The 15,793-nt window shown below is 38.5% G+C and overlaps 1 protein-coding gene across 1 annotated transcript; it reads left to right on the forward strand.

Moving 5' to 3' along the window:
* Positions 1–752: 752 nt before the first annotated feature.
* C2H2orf69 (chromosome 2 C2orf69 homolog) lies at positions 753–14,682 on the forward strand. The gene is made up of 2 exons (XM_027563904.1): positions 753–1,233; positions 11,691–14,682. Exons 1-2 carry the CDS (start codon positions 889–891, stop codon positions 12,516–12,518), a joined length of 1,173 nt encoding a protein of 390 aa, XP_027419705.1. The 5' UTR covers positions 753–888; the 3' UTR covers positions 12,519–14,682.
* Positions 14,683–15,793: the final 1,111 nt, after the last annotated feature.

Below are 15,793 nucleotides of genomic sequence, written 5' to 3' on the forward strand. Positions count from 1 at the left end.
ATCCTAAAAAGCAAATCTCGTTGGTGGCAAACACCATTGACAGGAAATATGTAACAACTAACGCTTTTTCTGTGTCCTGCTGCCTGATGCCAATCAGAGATGCATTAGACTTCATATCTAAATTCCCAAGAACCTAGAAATCTTTGTGTACCTACAAAAAAACTCAAGGGTGTGAGAAAAGGGCATGTAGAAGGGGATGACAGAAGATGAGCTGATTGGATGGCATCACCAACTCAATCAACATGAGTTTGAGCAAACTCCAGCCGATGGTGAAGGATGGGAAAACCTGGAGTGCTGCAGTCCATGGGGTCACAAAGAGTGGACACGACTGAGCGACTGAACAACAACAACAAGACTTCCCACAGATTTCTCTAAGAGGACAGAATTACTCTAATATCTTTGGGGTTGTGTCTCTTTTAAGGCTTCAAGGACTAGAAAAACCTCACCTGAAAGTTGAGCCTAGAGAAAGGGAAGCATGGTTAACTCCAAACTCTACCCCATTACTGGACGCGACCCTCTGCTGCAGCGCTGGTATCACAACTGTTACCCTTTTTGCCGGGGATTCTGGGCTCATTCCCTCTCCTTTCCTCTTCTCAGGGCTCTCCCCAGACTTCCGTTCAAACGTCCCGGCCAGAACAGAATCCACCAATCACAAACGTCCTTCCTCGGACCACGCCCCCTCATGGCCCCCTCAGGGAACCCGAGTCATATTTCGCGCACACCCCTCCTTCCCTTACGCACGCAGCGCGCGGACGTCGGCTTCTGACGCAGTCGTTGCCCCTGGGCCGGCTGCCGCCCAGGCCGCTCCCGCCGACCGTTGGCGCCAGGCTGAAGTTCCTCCCTCAGGCCCACCCTCCACCCTCCGAACCGCTACGGCGGCGGCGACCCATGTTGGGGTTCAGGCTCCTGCGGTCGCCGCCGCTGCTTCTTCTGCTGCCGCAGCTCGGAATCGGAATCGCCACGTCCAGCTCTCACGCCGGAACCATGAACCTGGGCAGCAACAGCAGCGGCGGCGCGCCCTGCTCCCCCTCGGCCGAGCGGCGCCGGCAGCAGTGCGTGCAGCTGTCCACGGTGCCGGGAGCCGACCCTCAGCGAAGCAACGAATTGCTTCTGCTGGCGGCGGCGACGGCCCGGGAGGGACCAGGACGGCGGGACCTCTCTGAGGACCCGGCGAAGGAGGAGGTGCAACCGCCGCCCCAGCATCACGTTCTCTACTTCCCCGGGGATGTGCAGGTAACCCGCGGCCTGCCTGGGCACCTGTTCCTTCCTCTTGTGCATATGCGAATTCTCTAGATTCTTCTCTCCTACCTGGTGCCCGGTTCCTTGCCTCGCCTGAACACACCCACACATATGCTTCGCGATCTGGCTCCGCGCAATCCAAAACCGCCTCTTCCACGCCCCGACCCCCTCCTCAAAGAGCCCTAGAGGGTAGGTGTCCTTGGAGGGCCGCGACCTCGGAAGAGCCAGCTGTCAGTCCAGGTTTCGAGGGAGTGGTATTCAAGACATAGATATGAGACAGTGTATTTATTCTAAAACCTCGTTTCTCAGAGGGGTGTTGGGGGAGCAGGAGACAGAGAAATGGCTTTTAAATTAGTATGTAGTGTTCAAAAAACGCTGGCAGTTCTTAAAAAGCAAACAGAAAAACTAGTACTATGGTGTGACACTCTTGGTAACACTAAGAAAGGGAGAGTGGGTGGCAGAAAAGGGACAGTAATTGCTAAGCATGGCAATACTTTGATGCTCACCTAAATTCTGTGCTTTTGTTTTTGTGTGAGATTCTGTTTTTATTATTAATTTTGCAGCTGCAGGTAAATATTCATGGATAGGTTGTGTCTTAATCTAGATCTTTATCTAGAACTGCTTTGTCTTGAGTGGGTAGCCATTATATGTAACTGACTATATGCACTTCAAGATTTCTAATTTGAACAACTCAGCAGGAAGAGCTTCCATTAGTTGAGAGACAAGATGATGAAGACTACAGGAAGAGCAAGTTTAGTGGCAAAGATCCAGAGATTTTAGATTTGCGGTATCTATTAAATGTTCAAAAGGAAATGCATATGTGTAACTAGCAAGTATAAAGTTGCAGGAATAAGTCTAGGCTAGAACCCAAATGTTGAAGGTTGTCAGAATATAGGTAGTATGTGAAGCCAAGAGACCAAGAAAGAGATCACAAAGGGAGTAAAGGTAGTCAGGAAAGGTCTAAGAACTGAGTGCTACAGTATTCCCCAGTCATTAAATTTATCAGAAAGATAAGAAAGGAGTGTAACTCATTGGGTATTCACATATTTAATCCTCATTGATATTATACAGCATTATTCCCATTTTGTAGTTGAGCTGGCTGCAATACAGATTTAACAACTGGCCAGATATTTCATAGCTAAAATGTGCAGAATCAGGGATTAAACCTAGGCGATCTGGCCTCAGAGCTTTTGATGCATTATTCTCTATTTCTTCCTTAAGATACCTGCGTTTTTGGAGGACTTCATACTCTGCATAAATCAACAGTATATCACTGTCCAAAAAGCTAATGGCATCTCAGGCTATGTAAAGAAATGGATGAGGTCAAAATGAAAGGAGGTATTAGACTAACTATATTTAGCACTTTATAGACTTCATCTGAAGATATGTGCTATATTCTGATTGGCACTCTTTAAAAACGTTTAGTGGGCATGCAGTGAAGGTTAGTTACCATTATTATCATCGTCATTATTATAGATGCACGCTGCAGCTGGCCCACAAAACTCTGGAAGTCCGCAGTGCCATGCTGATTTGCCAAACTGAGCAAAAGGGCATCAACTGAGTAAATTAAGTTCCTTCTCTTAAACTGAAATACTCGATTTTTTTCATAGTTTTGATTAGCAGCCAACTAGACCAGTCAGTTATTTGGAGGGCAAGAGAAAAAACTACATACACCTTCATCATTATCTGACTCCGGGAATAGTTTGTTAGCATATGTTTTAAAGCATTAATTTCAAAAACAATAAACTAATTGTTGCACGGTTTAAGAAACACATCCAACTTTATTTTAGCTTTACCTGTGTATACTAGCACTACCCAAGAGAACTTTCTGTGATGGTGGGAATGTTCCATGGAAATGCTCTGTATTTGCACCATGACAGCATGCAAAAACCTTAGGGGCTACTGAGGACTTGAAGTGCAGCTACTGCAATTCAAAAACTGGACTTTTTAATTCTAAATTTAATAATAGCCACATATAGTTATCCTTTTGTCCACTCGATACATCAGCATATAAAGTGTCTTTACCTTCTAAATGTATCTAGAAGTGACAATAATTATTTAGAAATCTTAAGTCAAATCATACCACACCTCTACTGAAAACTCTCCACAGCTTCCCATGGCACTTAGAGTAAAAACCAGAGTCCTCTTGATGGCCTGCAAGGTACTTCACTATATTTACCTTTCCCACCCTGTAGCTTCTGTTTTTTTAGGCGCCTCACTTAGGCATGCAAGATCTAAGTTCCTTGACCAGAGCTCCAACCTGTGGGTCCCCTGCAGTGGAAACGTGAAGTCCTAACCACTGAACTGCCAGGGGATTCCCATCCCTTGGCTTTTTTGACTGTCTCCCCAGAAGGCTCAGCCACCCTGACCTTATTGCTCATGTTAGGCACACTTGACCCCAAATGCTTTGCCCATACTGCCTGGAACACTCTTTCTGCAGATGTCTGGAAGGATTCATTACTTCCCCTTTCAGTTGCTCAAAAGCTGCCTTCACAGTGAGGCCTTTTCTGACCATCCTATTTAATAATCATACATGTGCACAGGATCTCTGTGAACTTTCTCTTTTTTGTTTTTATCCATTTCATTTACTATATTAGTTATTCATCTTGTTTTTCGTCTGTCTTCCACTAGTATGATGAAAGCTTCATGTATGTTTTCTTTACTGTTACATCTGTGATGCTTAGAGAGTGTTATGAAGTAGGTGTTCAGTAGATAGCTTCCTGAATGAATAAATGTATATAAGTTCCTTTGAGCAATGCCTTAAATGCTACTTGGTTGTTATTATATGAAGTGCTTTTAGGTTCAGATTTCCTTATCTGTGCACTTGATTCTTTTAAGTCTAATGTTTATCCTTATGAAATTTACCCTGTTCATACAGCTCATCTTTTTAGTGTATGGATCCTTTCAGAACTCTTATTTCCATTTATATCATATATAAAGTAAGCATTCTTTCTATGTCTTTATTTTTAATTTGGATAAATATTGAACGGATTAGGGCCAACAGAACTTTGTAGGATACCTTTAGAAGTTTTGCCTTATCTTAACACAAGATTCATAATTTGGTGTTAATTGGATCTGGTTGACAGTGTAATTTTAAATCCTAATTACCATTACCTTTTTGATGTTCTTGTAGTCATCTTTTATTGTATATCCTTTTTTATGCCACACTTGTCCTTTTATCATTTGAATTACAGGAAAGTTGAGGCCACAGTAATTAACTTTTCTTTAGGTACTTCTTGATGTGTTTCTTATGATTTTGGAGGGGGATCAGAATTTTTTAAGTAGGTATTTTCCAATTTTCTTGTGTTTCTTGCTTTTTAAATCCTCAGGATATAGAATTGTACTACCTCTTTTTTTAAGTTTACAATTTGATGAATTTTGACAAGTACAATTATGTAACCATCAAAACAAACATATAACCCAACATCTCCATTACCCCTAAAGAGAGAGACCCCTGTACCCTACTCCAGTCAGTTTTCTCAGCCACAGGCAATCACTGATCTGCTTTCTTTCACTATAGTTTTGCCTTTCTAGATCTTCATTAGTTAGGAATCATGTAGTATGTAGTCTTGTCTTTCTGGCTTCTTTCACTTAGTAGTCTGGCCTCTTTCACTTAGTCTAATGCTTCTGAAGTTCATTCTCTGTGGTCTCTATCAGGAGATTATTTCTTTTTAATGCCAAGTAGTTTTCTGTGTGTGGGTATATGATATAGTTACCCATTCGGTAGTTCATAAACATTTGGGTCATTTCCAATGTTAGCTTTTAAAAACTTGTGCTTTCCTAAACAGTAGGATATATAGATGAGCATGTCCTAAGTGTATGTCTTGGTGAGTGGGAAAAGACTCACTTCTCCTGTGTGACTCTCCTTTACTTCTTACACTGTTACCACACTCAGGACATTTCTAACAATAGACCCCCCACACCAAACAATTCTCTACACCACCAGTTAGGTATCCTATAATTCAGTTCAATTCTAGAGTTATCCAGTCTCCACTGTCTACCTGCAGTTAATGTCAGATTCCACATCTTAAGGCTTCAGTCCCACAGGTCTGTTCCCCTCCCTACTTCATATGCCAGTCACAAGTCTCAGGTTGTCACCTGAACTCATGACTGACCAGCTATAGATTGGGGTTTAAACAGTCCCCTCCTTGGGTTCAATTAGTTGCTAGAATGGCTCACAGAACTTTGGAAAACAATTTACACTGTTTACCTATTTATTCTAGAAGGATATGATAAAGGATACAGGTGAACATTCAGGTGCAAGAGATGCATAGGGAAAGGTACGTGAGAAGAGGTGCAGAGCTTCCGTGCTCTCTCTGAGTGCACCGCTCTCCCAGCACCTTCACGTGTCACCAGCCTGGAAGCTTCCCGAACCTGTACTTTGGAGATTTTTATGGAGGCTTCACTGCATATGTATGACCAGTCATTAACTTTTATTTCCAGCCCCTCTTGGGAGAATGGAAAGTGGAGCTGAAAGTTTCAAACTTCTAATCATGTCTTGGTCTTTCTGGTGACCATCCTCTGTCACGCATGAAGTTTCAAGGGTTTTAGGAGCTCTGTGCCAGGAACCATGGGCAGACACACATACGCATGCATTCTACTATTTCTCATCTGATTGATGAGAAACCCTGGGGTTTCATGTGCTTGTCAAGCAGCCTTCTCAGGCTGGTTCCTGTTAACGGTCCTTCTAGCTTGCTTGAACACGGGATGTCCGCTTTATGCTCAGTGAAGATAACCCCTTGACCCATCTTTTTATGTAAGTACAGCTTGTAGCTTATATAGCTTTCCTCACGCTGGTATAAGAGTGGTCCACCTAATTAAGTCTTTATCATGGAGATACATGTCAAGTTTTCCTGAAAATCCTTGGAACCAGTACTTCAGTACCAGTATGGGGTGGGCCTTTACATTTTTGCAGGTCAGCCAGCATCATTCTTTGGAGTAAGCACCAGGTAGTCTCTCCTCCAGGAGATTCTCTGGCCACCCGCCTCACTGGGGATGAAGAGAATCAAGCCGCCTACCCTTTAACCCCTACAAGGAGAGTAAGTGCATTCTATTCCCAACTGGGATGAAAGCTCTCTCAGAAGAATCTTCCTGCATTCTTCCACCTCTTCTGTAGACTGGCCTTGAGTAGTAGCCTGGGTTGCAGAACTGGTTTTGACAACCTGTTAGCAAGTCCTTAGGGGCTGTCTGGTCTCTCTTTTTAGAAGTGCTTATCCATTGTTCTTCTGGGCTTATTAGATACAAGAGTAACGATTTTATTTTTACATTTTAATACACACAGTTACGAAGTATGAGCATTTTCCTCCTCTGATCATGTAATGTGGGGTGATCAAAGAAAACACGAAGTTTTTAGGTTTACCATCTCCTGTGTGGTAGAGACTAAACAAAGTCATAGAATCTTGTTCATTTTAGCTCATTTACTAAACAACTATATGTAATAAAAACAGCTGTGTGGTTGGTAGGGCCTCATTTTCCTTAGCTGTAAAAAGAGTTTAGGTATTTGTGCTTTCTTTTGTATTTGACATTTATATCTAATTATGAATCCATAGAATAATTCAGTGTTGGCTCTGTTCTTCCCAACTAATATTTGGGTATCTTTATGAAGACTTGACTAATATTCCTCCTACTTCAGACATAATAGGAATTCCACTTCATAATTCTGGAATTTCTAACTAATACTGCAAAACTAAACTCAGATATTTATGGAGCTTTCCCTAATTTCCCAGAACATGGGTTAGAGTCTCCCTTCCTCTGTGTCCTCCCACAGATATCCCTGTTTTACAGCAATAACCATATTACCTTGTAATTGTTTATCTGTCTCTCCCACTGGACTTTGTTCTTGAGGGACTATGCCTTTCTTATCTTTGCATTCCCAGAACTGTGCTTAGTGCCCCCCAAATGTCAGTTGATGAATATATGAAGAAATGGAAATCAAAGTTTAATAGGCAAAGTTTTTAGTTTGTATTGGAAACATGTTGCTTCCCTTTCTGATGATACCCATGTGTGTACATGCATGCCCACCTACACTCCTCCCCGAGGGATATTTCCTTTCATGTCCATCCCTCTCTTCTTTACATTGGTGCCTGAATTGCAGATTGTTTAATTATTTGCAAGATAGGGTTCTGTATAGAAAAAGAGGGTAGATTTCTTATAGGTAGGGACAAGGAAAGGGCCCAAATTTGCTTTCTCACTGAAATAAGTATTTATCCAAAAAACAGGATTTAGATGAGCCCTTTCAGATCTAAGCTCCTATGATAATTTTATATCTCACAAATCTGGATGTGCAGAAGGCAGTAGCAGAATCCATAAAAAAATGATAGCCTTCTGGGAATAGATATTTTTTTAACATATATGACAAGCTTAATATTAATGAGATACAAACTGTTAAGAAGAACTTGAGCATCCTGTTGGGAAAGTTACTAAAGAATATGAACAGAGAATTAACAAAAAAATGAAAATTGCCAGCAAGCATAGAAAAATATTCAACCTAATTAGGAATGAAAATATGCAAATTAAATCAAAAGACAGACATCATTTTATCTTAGTAGCAGAGATTTTTTTAAAAAAATTAATGCTAATAGCCAGTGTAGGTAAGGATATGAGAAAATAAGCTCTTGTATACTTCTAGGGGAGTAGAAATTGGTATTAATCTTCCTGACAGGAAGTCTAGAAATTATACAAATGTATACTTATTGATGAGGAATTGTGCCTATAACATTTTAAAGTGAAAACTCTATAATTTTGTTGAGGGAAGAAATAAACATAAACATTCTTGTATATGTGTATGTATACTAAAGAACACTGGAATTCTAGACACCAAAATTGTAATAGTGATTGTTTCTAATGAAGGTTTTATGGATCGGTGGTTTTTCTATTTTCCTTATACTTTTATATATAGACTTTATAAATTTTTGTAGTATTACTTTTATTAGACTTAATTTTTTAAGAGAAAAATGTGCGTATTGCTAAAAATTCAGTTTATTCAAGATCATACATTGAAAAGTCAGTCTCCTTTTCATCCCTTTGAATGACTGAAGGCAGTTTCTGATTTTCCATTCCTGTGGCTAACCATTGTTGGGGAATTCCCTGGTGGTCCATTGGTTAGGACTGTATGCTTTCACAGCCAGGGGCCTTTGTTCTATATCTGGTCATGGAACTAAGATCCCACAAGACTTCCCAGGTGGCGCTAGTGGTAAAGAACCTGCCTGCCAATGCAGGAGATATAAGAGACTTGGATTTGATCCCTCGGTTGGAAAGATCCCCTGGAGAAGGAAATGGCAGTCTACTCCAGTAATTCTTGCCTGGAGAATCCCATGGACAGAGGAACCTGGCAGACTACAGTCCATGGGGTCACAAAGAGCCAGCCATACATGACTGAAGTGACTTAGCACACATGGAGGGCTGACTATTGTTACTGATTTATATGTCCTTCCAGAGACAGTCTATGCTGATGCAAACTTTTTTTCTTTAAACACAAATGATAGCTTATCAGTACAGGGGGTTTTTAGCCTTTATATTACAAAACATATGAGTACTTATAGAGCTGCCTCATTCTTCTAGAGCAGGAATAAATGTCCTTATACATATTTATTTATGCATATGTGCAAGTATAGCCCTGAGATAAATTCCTAGAATGAGAATAACTAGGTCAAAAGAGAAGTGCATTTAAAAATGTTTGGTGTATGATTGATTATTATAAATAAGGAAAAGTTACAGTTCTTTTTCTCTTTTTTATACCCCCATATCCAGTCCATTAGCAAATGCTGTTGCTGACTTGAAAAAAGGCACATGAGTTGCAAGTTAAGTTTTATTAGGGGCAAAATGAGGACTACAGCCCAGGAAACAGCATTTCAGATAGCTCTGAGGCACTGCTCCAAAGAGGTAGAGGGAAGGTCAGTATAAATGTGGTTTTAGTGAAAGGGAAGTACATGCAATCAATCACATATTTTCTGCAGAAGGTTTCTGCTAGTCACTAGGATCAGTCATCACCATGAAGGGTTTTAGTGCTTTTGTAGATATGAGGAGATGCAAGAATTGGGCTCATAAAATCAGCTCCTAAAAATACCTAACTATCTGAAGATCCATTCTGCCAGTTTTTCCCAAAGCACAGAGTGTCTCATTTCCGCTTTCCATCCTGAACTCTTTCCAGGGAATGTTAAAGTCAGCAGCTGCAGTGGCACCTGAGTTAATCCTTATAGAGGCAGATGACAAGTGCCAATTTGTAGTTGACACTGTGATTCTGCCTTCAATATATATTCAGAATCTGACTGGTTCTTGCCACCTTTTACTTCTAATACCACTCTGGTTCAAGCCACATTCTCTAATTGGGCTTATACTTCAGTAGCCACCCACTGCTCTCCTGATTCAGACTGTTGCCCCTTCGCACATAGGAGTCAGATTATTCCTTGCAAGGCAGATTATATCAGCCATTTACCTCACACCCTATCAGACTAAAGACCTCAGGGTATCTTACAAGGCATGATTAGCACCTCCCCTCTTCCCCACCAGGGGCTTTCCTGATAGCTTAGTTGGTAAAGAATCCACCTGCAATGCAGGAGACTGCAGTTCAATTCATGGGTCAGGAAGATCTGCTGGAGAAGGGATAGGCTACCCACCCCAGTATTTGGGGGCTGCCCTTGTGCCTCATCTGGTAAAGAATCTGCCTGCAATGCAGGAGACCTGGGTTCGATCCCTGGGTTGGGAAGATCCCTTGGAGAAGGGAAAGGTTACCCACTCCAGTATTCTGGCCTGGAGAATCCCATGGTCCATATAGTCCATTGGGTCACAAAGAGTCAGACACGACTGAGCGACTTTCTCTTCTTCCCCAACAATCTCTGTGACCCTCGTGATCACTTTTGCACCTTCACTTCACTGGTGGAACACTGGTCTCATTGCTGTATCTTAGTTATGTCAACCATGGTTCCACTTCAGGTCATTAGGTCCTTTTGCAGTTCCTTATGCCTGAAATAATCATGACTCACTCCCTCAGCTCCTTCAGGTCCTTCTCAACTGTTGCCTTAGTGGAGACTACCCTGTGTTTTAAATAATAATCTTTCACCCTCTCCAAAACTCTGCAGTCCTTTTCCTCTACTTTTGTTACATTCCATTGCACTTAACCACCTTAAAATATCTTGTGCTGTCTAGCTAGTAACTACTTGTAGCTGTTGTCCATTTGAAATTTACTCTAATCAAAGAAATATATTTTACATTGCATTTAACTTTAAATCTAAAAACTGTTACTCAGTTCAGTTCCTAGAAAACTTTTTTAAGTGTATTTGAGCAACTTGGGTATGTGAATCTACTTTTGCAGCTGTAAATCTTATGAAATCTAAATTCAGATCAAGTATTTCCGATGAAAATTTAGCACCCAAATTGAGATGTGTTATAAGTGTAAAATATACACTAGATTTCAGAAACTTAGAAAAAGAAATGTAGTAATTTCAGTACTTTTTATGTTGGTTACATGTGGAAATAATATGTTACACGTGGATGTATGGGGCTCGATAAAATATATTATTTAAAAATAATTTGGGATTTTCCTAGCAGTCCAGAGGTTAAGACTCCATGCTTCCACTGCAGGGAGTATGGATTTGATCCCTGGCTAGAAACTAAGATCCCGCATGCCGGAGGGCACAGCCCCCCCAAAAAGAAAAAAATTCATCTGTTAATGTCTTACTTTTTAATGTAGCTACTAGAAAATTTTACGTGTGGCTCACTGTATTTCCGTTGGAGGGTGCTGTTCTGTTGACTTACAGAGTTGTTTATTACGTAGCTCTATATTAGAATGTGCACTCTCTGTGGGCAGGGGTTTTATCTGTTCTGATCCATGACTGTCCAGGAGGTATCCAGTACATTTTATAGAATAAATGAATTTGAATGAATTTCCCTTTTTTAAGGATATTATGAATAAAAGTTAAAAGGAAAACCAAATTTACATACATGTCCTAGAATGTATAGGACATTATTAATATATCAAGTACTTATAAATAAATAGGATGCAAATTTAAAAAGGCAAAACAGGCACAGTAGAAATCTAGATAACTAATAAATATATGAACAAAATTCATTTAAATTTTTAATAAATTCAAATTAGAATAAGTTATCCTGTGCCAATGAAATTTAACAAAGATAAAAGAAAAACTATACATACTTCTTTGGAAGACAGTATTGTAGTCTATATAACCATCTTAAACTACGAATATTCTTGAACCTAGTTTTTCCACATCTAGGAATTTATTTTTAAGGATGTAATCACAGTAATGTTCACTGTAGCTCTGTAATACTAAAATCTTACAACCAGGAAGTAATAAATAGATTTATAGTTTTCATTTTGAGTACATTAACCATAGGTCATTATAATGTACCAACTTCCTCCACAATAAAAATGGGAAACTAATTTTGTGGAAATAATTTTATATAAATGTGTAATGTTTATCATTTTTACTTTTCAGAATTACCATGAAATTATGACTCGTCATCCTGAGAATTATCAGTGGGAAAACTGGAGTCTAGAAAATGTTGCCACCATCTTAGCCCATCGGTTCCCCAATAGTTATATTTGGGTGATAAAGTGTTCCCGAATGCATTTGCACAAATTCAGCTGCTATGACAATTTTGTGAAAAGCAATATGTTTGGTGCTCCAGAACACAGTACTGACTTTGGAGCTTTTAAGCACCTTTACATGTTATTAGTTAATGCTTTTAACTTAAGTCAGAAGAGTTTGCTATCAAAGAAGAATGTGAAAGATTCGAATAAGGACTCCAAAGCATCTAATTGTCGATCCACTTCTTCTCATACTACCAATGGTTGCCAGGGAGAAAAAGAGAGGACCTGTGAAAAATCTGATGAGTCTGCTGTGAGTTTTTTTCCACCATCATTAAATGGTGCTTCTTTTACTTTGATTGGATTCAGTAAAGGTTGTGTTGTTTTGAATCAGTTGCTTTTTGAATTGAAAGAAGCCAAGAAAGACAAGAACGTCGATGCTTTTATCAAAAACATAAAAACAATGTACTGGTTGGATGGTGGTCATTCTGGAGGAAGCAACACTTGGATTACTTATCCAGAAGTCTTGAAAGAATTTGCACAAACAGGGATAATTGTTCACACCCATGTAACACCTTACCAAGTACATGATCCAATGAGATCTTGGATTGGAAAGGAGCACAAGAAATTTGTTCAGATACTTGGAGATTTTGGTATGCAGGTGACTAGCCAAATTCATTTTGCAAACGATGCTCCTTCCATAGAGAATCACTTCAGGGTTCATGAAGTATTTTAGACTATAATATTATTAATGTAGAAGAGCAGAAGCACTTTCAGAAAGTGTTATGAATTCAGATAATGAGGATGTAAATTCATAGATGCAGTGTCAATTTTTTTTCCTGGGCATGGGGGAAGGAAGCACACATTCCTAAAATATGGGTGTAATGTGCAATAATGTTCCTTGTTTGTAAATGTATTTAATTGGGACTGGGTTGGAATTACTTCATTTGAAATTTAAAAGGTGATTTGTGATAATCCTACAAGGAGATATAAGACGCTTAAAAATGAAAAGTTACAATACAGTCCTTATAAAAGGCAGTGAAGATTGTTATTGTTGGAAATAGTTTATTTTCTGAGTAATGTTTGAAACTAATTTTGGTGATACTTTAACAGTAAATAGCTCTTTCGGACTCAAAACTTTTGAGTGGAAATACTCTCTCTTCAAACAAAATGAAGGCACACTGATGTTTTCCATCATTTTGCAATAACTATACCCTCTTATGTTTATAAACTCATGAAGTTATTCTTCAATGTGCCATCAATTGTTTTTTCTTAAGAGTCAAAATGTATTTGTTTCCACATATCCAAGAATGTGCAGTAGTAAAGAGTTGGTTTTAAAAATATTACACTTAAGCACTGTGGCTTACTTTTTAATTGACAGCTTTTGGATAAGACATTTTGGAGTTTCTTAAAATTTGGCAACAGTTCTTTTAGAAAATTGTTTCAGATTGAACATAATTGTGTATATTGGGTAAAAATACAGATTTAAAATCATTTCATCCTATCAGTCTTTTGAAAGAGATCAGCTTAGGTAAAATGTAATCCTCTACTTTGGTACAGCTCTATTAAAAAGGAGACAGATTCTATAGATTGAAGTCACTGTTTCTCCTGCAGCATGATTTTGTCTGCCAAAAGAAAGCAGTTCTCCTTGGCCAAAATGCAAAATTATATTGCTAAAAGAAAAGTTAAAAGGGAAAGTTTGAAGATACAAATGATTTTATTTTGGCTGAAAAACTAAATTTGCTTAACACTGCTACATAAATTGGGTGAGGTTTCCTTCTGCCCATTTTTCTTTACCTAGATAAATATATTTTGAGAAACCAGGATCTAACAAATGTCAACCAACATTGAAACATAGCTGTGTGATTACAATAAAAAGTTAATGGTCTTTTAAAAATTGTTTATTAATAATTAGCTTTTATGGGTCGTGAAATAATTAAGCAGGGAAGTAACATGCTGTTTTCAGATTGAAAAAACAGACTGAAGCTTAATATCTTAATAAGCCAGAGGGTCTCAATATATAAAACAATAATTAAAATGTTAATTTCTTGGTTTCTTCCCAGAATTATATTTTAATAACTTGGTAAGTACATTCCAAATATTCAGACTTATAAGAAAGGATTTTTACTTAACAGATACTTAAAATTAATATCCCCTAATTCTATGAATTGCAGAATAGTATCTTTCAATGGTTTTCTAAACGGATAAAGTACAATAGTTTTATGTTGCTTTGGTTTCTTTTAAATACCTGCTGTTTCTTTTGAGACCAAAAATTCCCAGCAAGGAAACAAGTCAGTCTGATTCTAGCATTTTATTTATTACCTTGTCTTAAAACACCATTATTGATTGGATAGCTCCTTTCAATATGTTTTAATAATCCTTGGTTAAATTTATGTATATCTAATGTAAATAGCTAAGTTACTAAGTATTTTAATGCAGGAGGAAGGAAAGGCATTTCTTTTTACGAATTAACTAAAATGGAAAAGTATGACTTTCAGCAGAAGGAAGGATTCATTTAAAAATCTGAGGTATTTAAAGATCTGGTCCTTGTAGCTATCTCATCTTAACTATAATTGTTATATGTTGAATGGATATTAAGAATTACTCTCTGGGACACCTGGAATTGCCATTGCATCAAAATGAGACAGTGTTGAAAGGTAGAATTATTTTCTTGAATGAAAATATATTCAAGTTGATCTATACTCAAATATTTTAATACTTAAAAATTTGTTCTTTTTCCACATTTGTTTAAAACTGTTACAAATGTTAGTGTTTCCTTTTGGATTGTGCTTTTGTGTTTGTGTCATGAGTCAATTGAGAAAAGTAGTCAAATAATGTTAAAGTTGTTACCACCACAGCATGAATGTACAATTGTATTAAATTTAATCCACAGAAGTGTATTTGGATGTGTGCTGTATGTTAACTAGATTTGTTTATAACTTTAGATTGTTACTTAGAAAGCAGCTATTTCTCTCCACTTTGCCAGTTTGGATTTGTTAATGTTTTCATTAATGTCCCTAAGTTTTCGTACAAGCAACTTTGAAACCTTTCCTATATAAATACATCTTTCCTTTAAATTGCTCTACAAAAATTAGCATTATTTCCTTCTGTTGGATTTCCTAGAGAACAAAATCTCTCAAAAATAAGTACTTCCTTTTTTGAGCTAATCACCCAAGGTCTGTATTTCTTTAGCTGTCATCAAGGGACCTGGTTAAAATAAGGTGTGATCTGTTTTTCATTTCATTCGTGCAATATCTAAGCCCCATCGAGGGTAAAGAAGGTTTAGGCACAGGATACAGTGTAGACAAAACAGTCCCAGCATGTGAGTATGGAAATGTATAACATATTAAGATTGAAGAGTAATGTATGAAACAAAAGATACTATTCTTAAAAGAGCTATTATTCTGTTACACATCATTTAAGGGCTTTTAAGAGAAACCTGCTTTAGAGGATAAGACCTCTGTGAATCCAGGTTGCTCTTTATAAAAGCATAGAGGCCAAGGATCTCTTAGTGGTAGAGACAGCCAGAGTCACTTAGGATGCCATTTTAGTATTCCATTTAATGGAACTTGAAAAAATAGAATATAACTTCGGTGTATTTAAGACACCCAAGTAACCGTGGCCTGTATGTGTCAAGAAAGACTTAGGTAACCCCGGCAGAGACATGTATGAGTGCCAATCTGTGTTACTTCCTCCTGACTATCTGTTTTTCAGCACGGGGCAGGAGTCAGAACAGCACAGTTCCAACTCCATCTAGACGTGAATCCCTGCTTTCTGCATTTTGGGGGGTGGTCAGCTTATAAAAGATTCAACCTTGATGTCTCTTGGTAAATTTAGATCGGTGAGGAAAGCCTCATTACTAAGGTTCTTTTCAAATGTTCACATAGCTGCGGTTCAGAAGGAAGGAAAGATAGGGAAAAAGCCGTGTTGACCTATAGTTTCCCTTGTTCTGATATTTCATCAGTGACAAGTTTGAAGTTACTGAATAATTAGAATTCAGATGTAATTATG

This window comes from Bos indicus x Bos taurus, chromosome 2 (genome assembly GCF_003369695.1).
Source record: "Bos indicus x Bos taurus breed Angus x Brahman F1 hybrid chromosome 2, Bos_hybrid_MaternalHap_v2.0, whole genome shotgun sequence".
Lineage (NCBI taxonomy): Eukaryota > Metazoa > Chordata > Mammalia > Artiodactyla > Bovidae > Bos > Bos indicus x Bos taurus.

Excerpts from the sequence above, each read along its gene's own strand:
- C2H2orf69 (XM_027563904.1), top strand. The coding sequence starts at position 889 with ATGTTGGGGTTCAGGCTCCTGCGGTCGCCGCCGCTGCTTCTTCTGCTG. Across the intron at positions 1,234-11,690 it reads ACTTCCCCGGGGATGTGCAG|AATTACCATGAAATTATGAC; the intron begins GTAACCCGCGGC and ends TTTACTTTTCAG.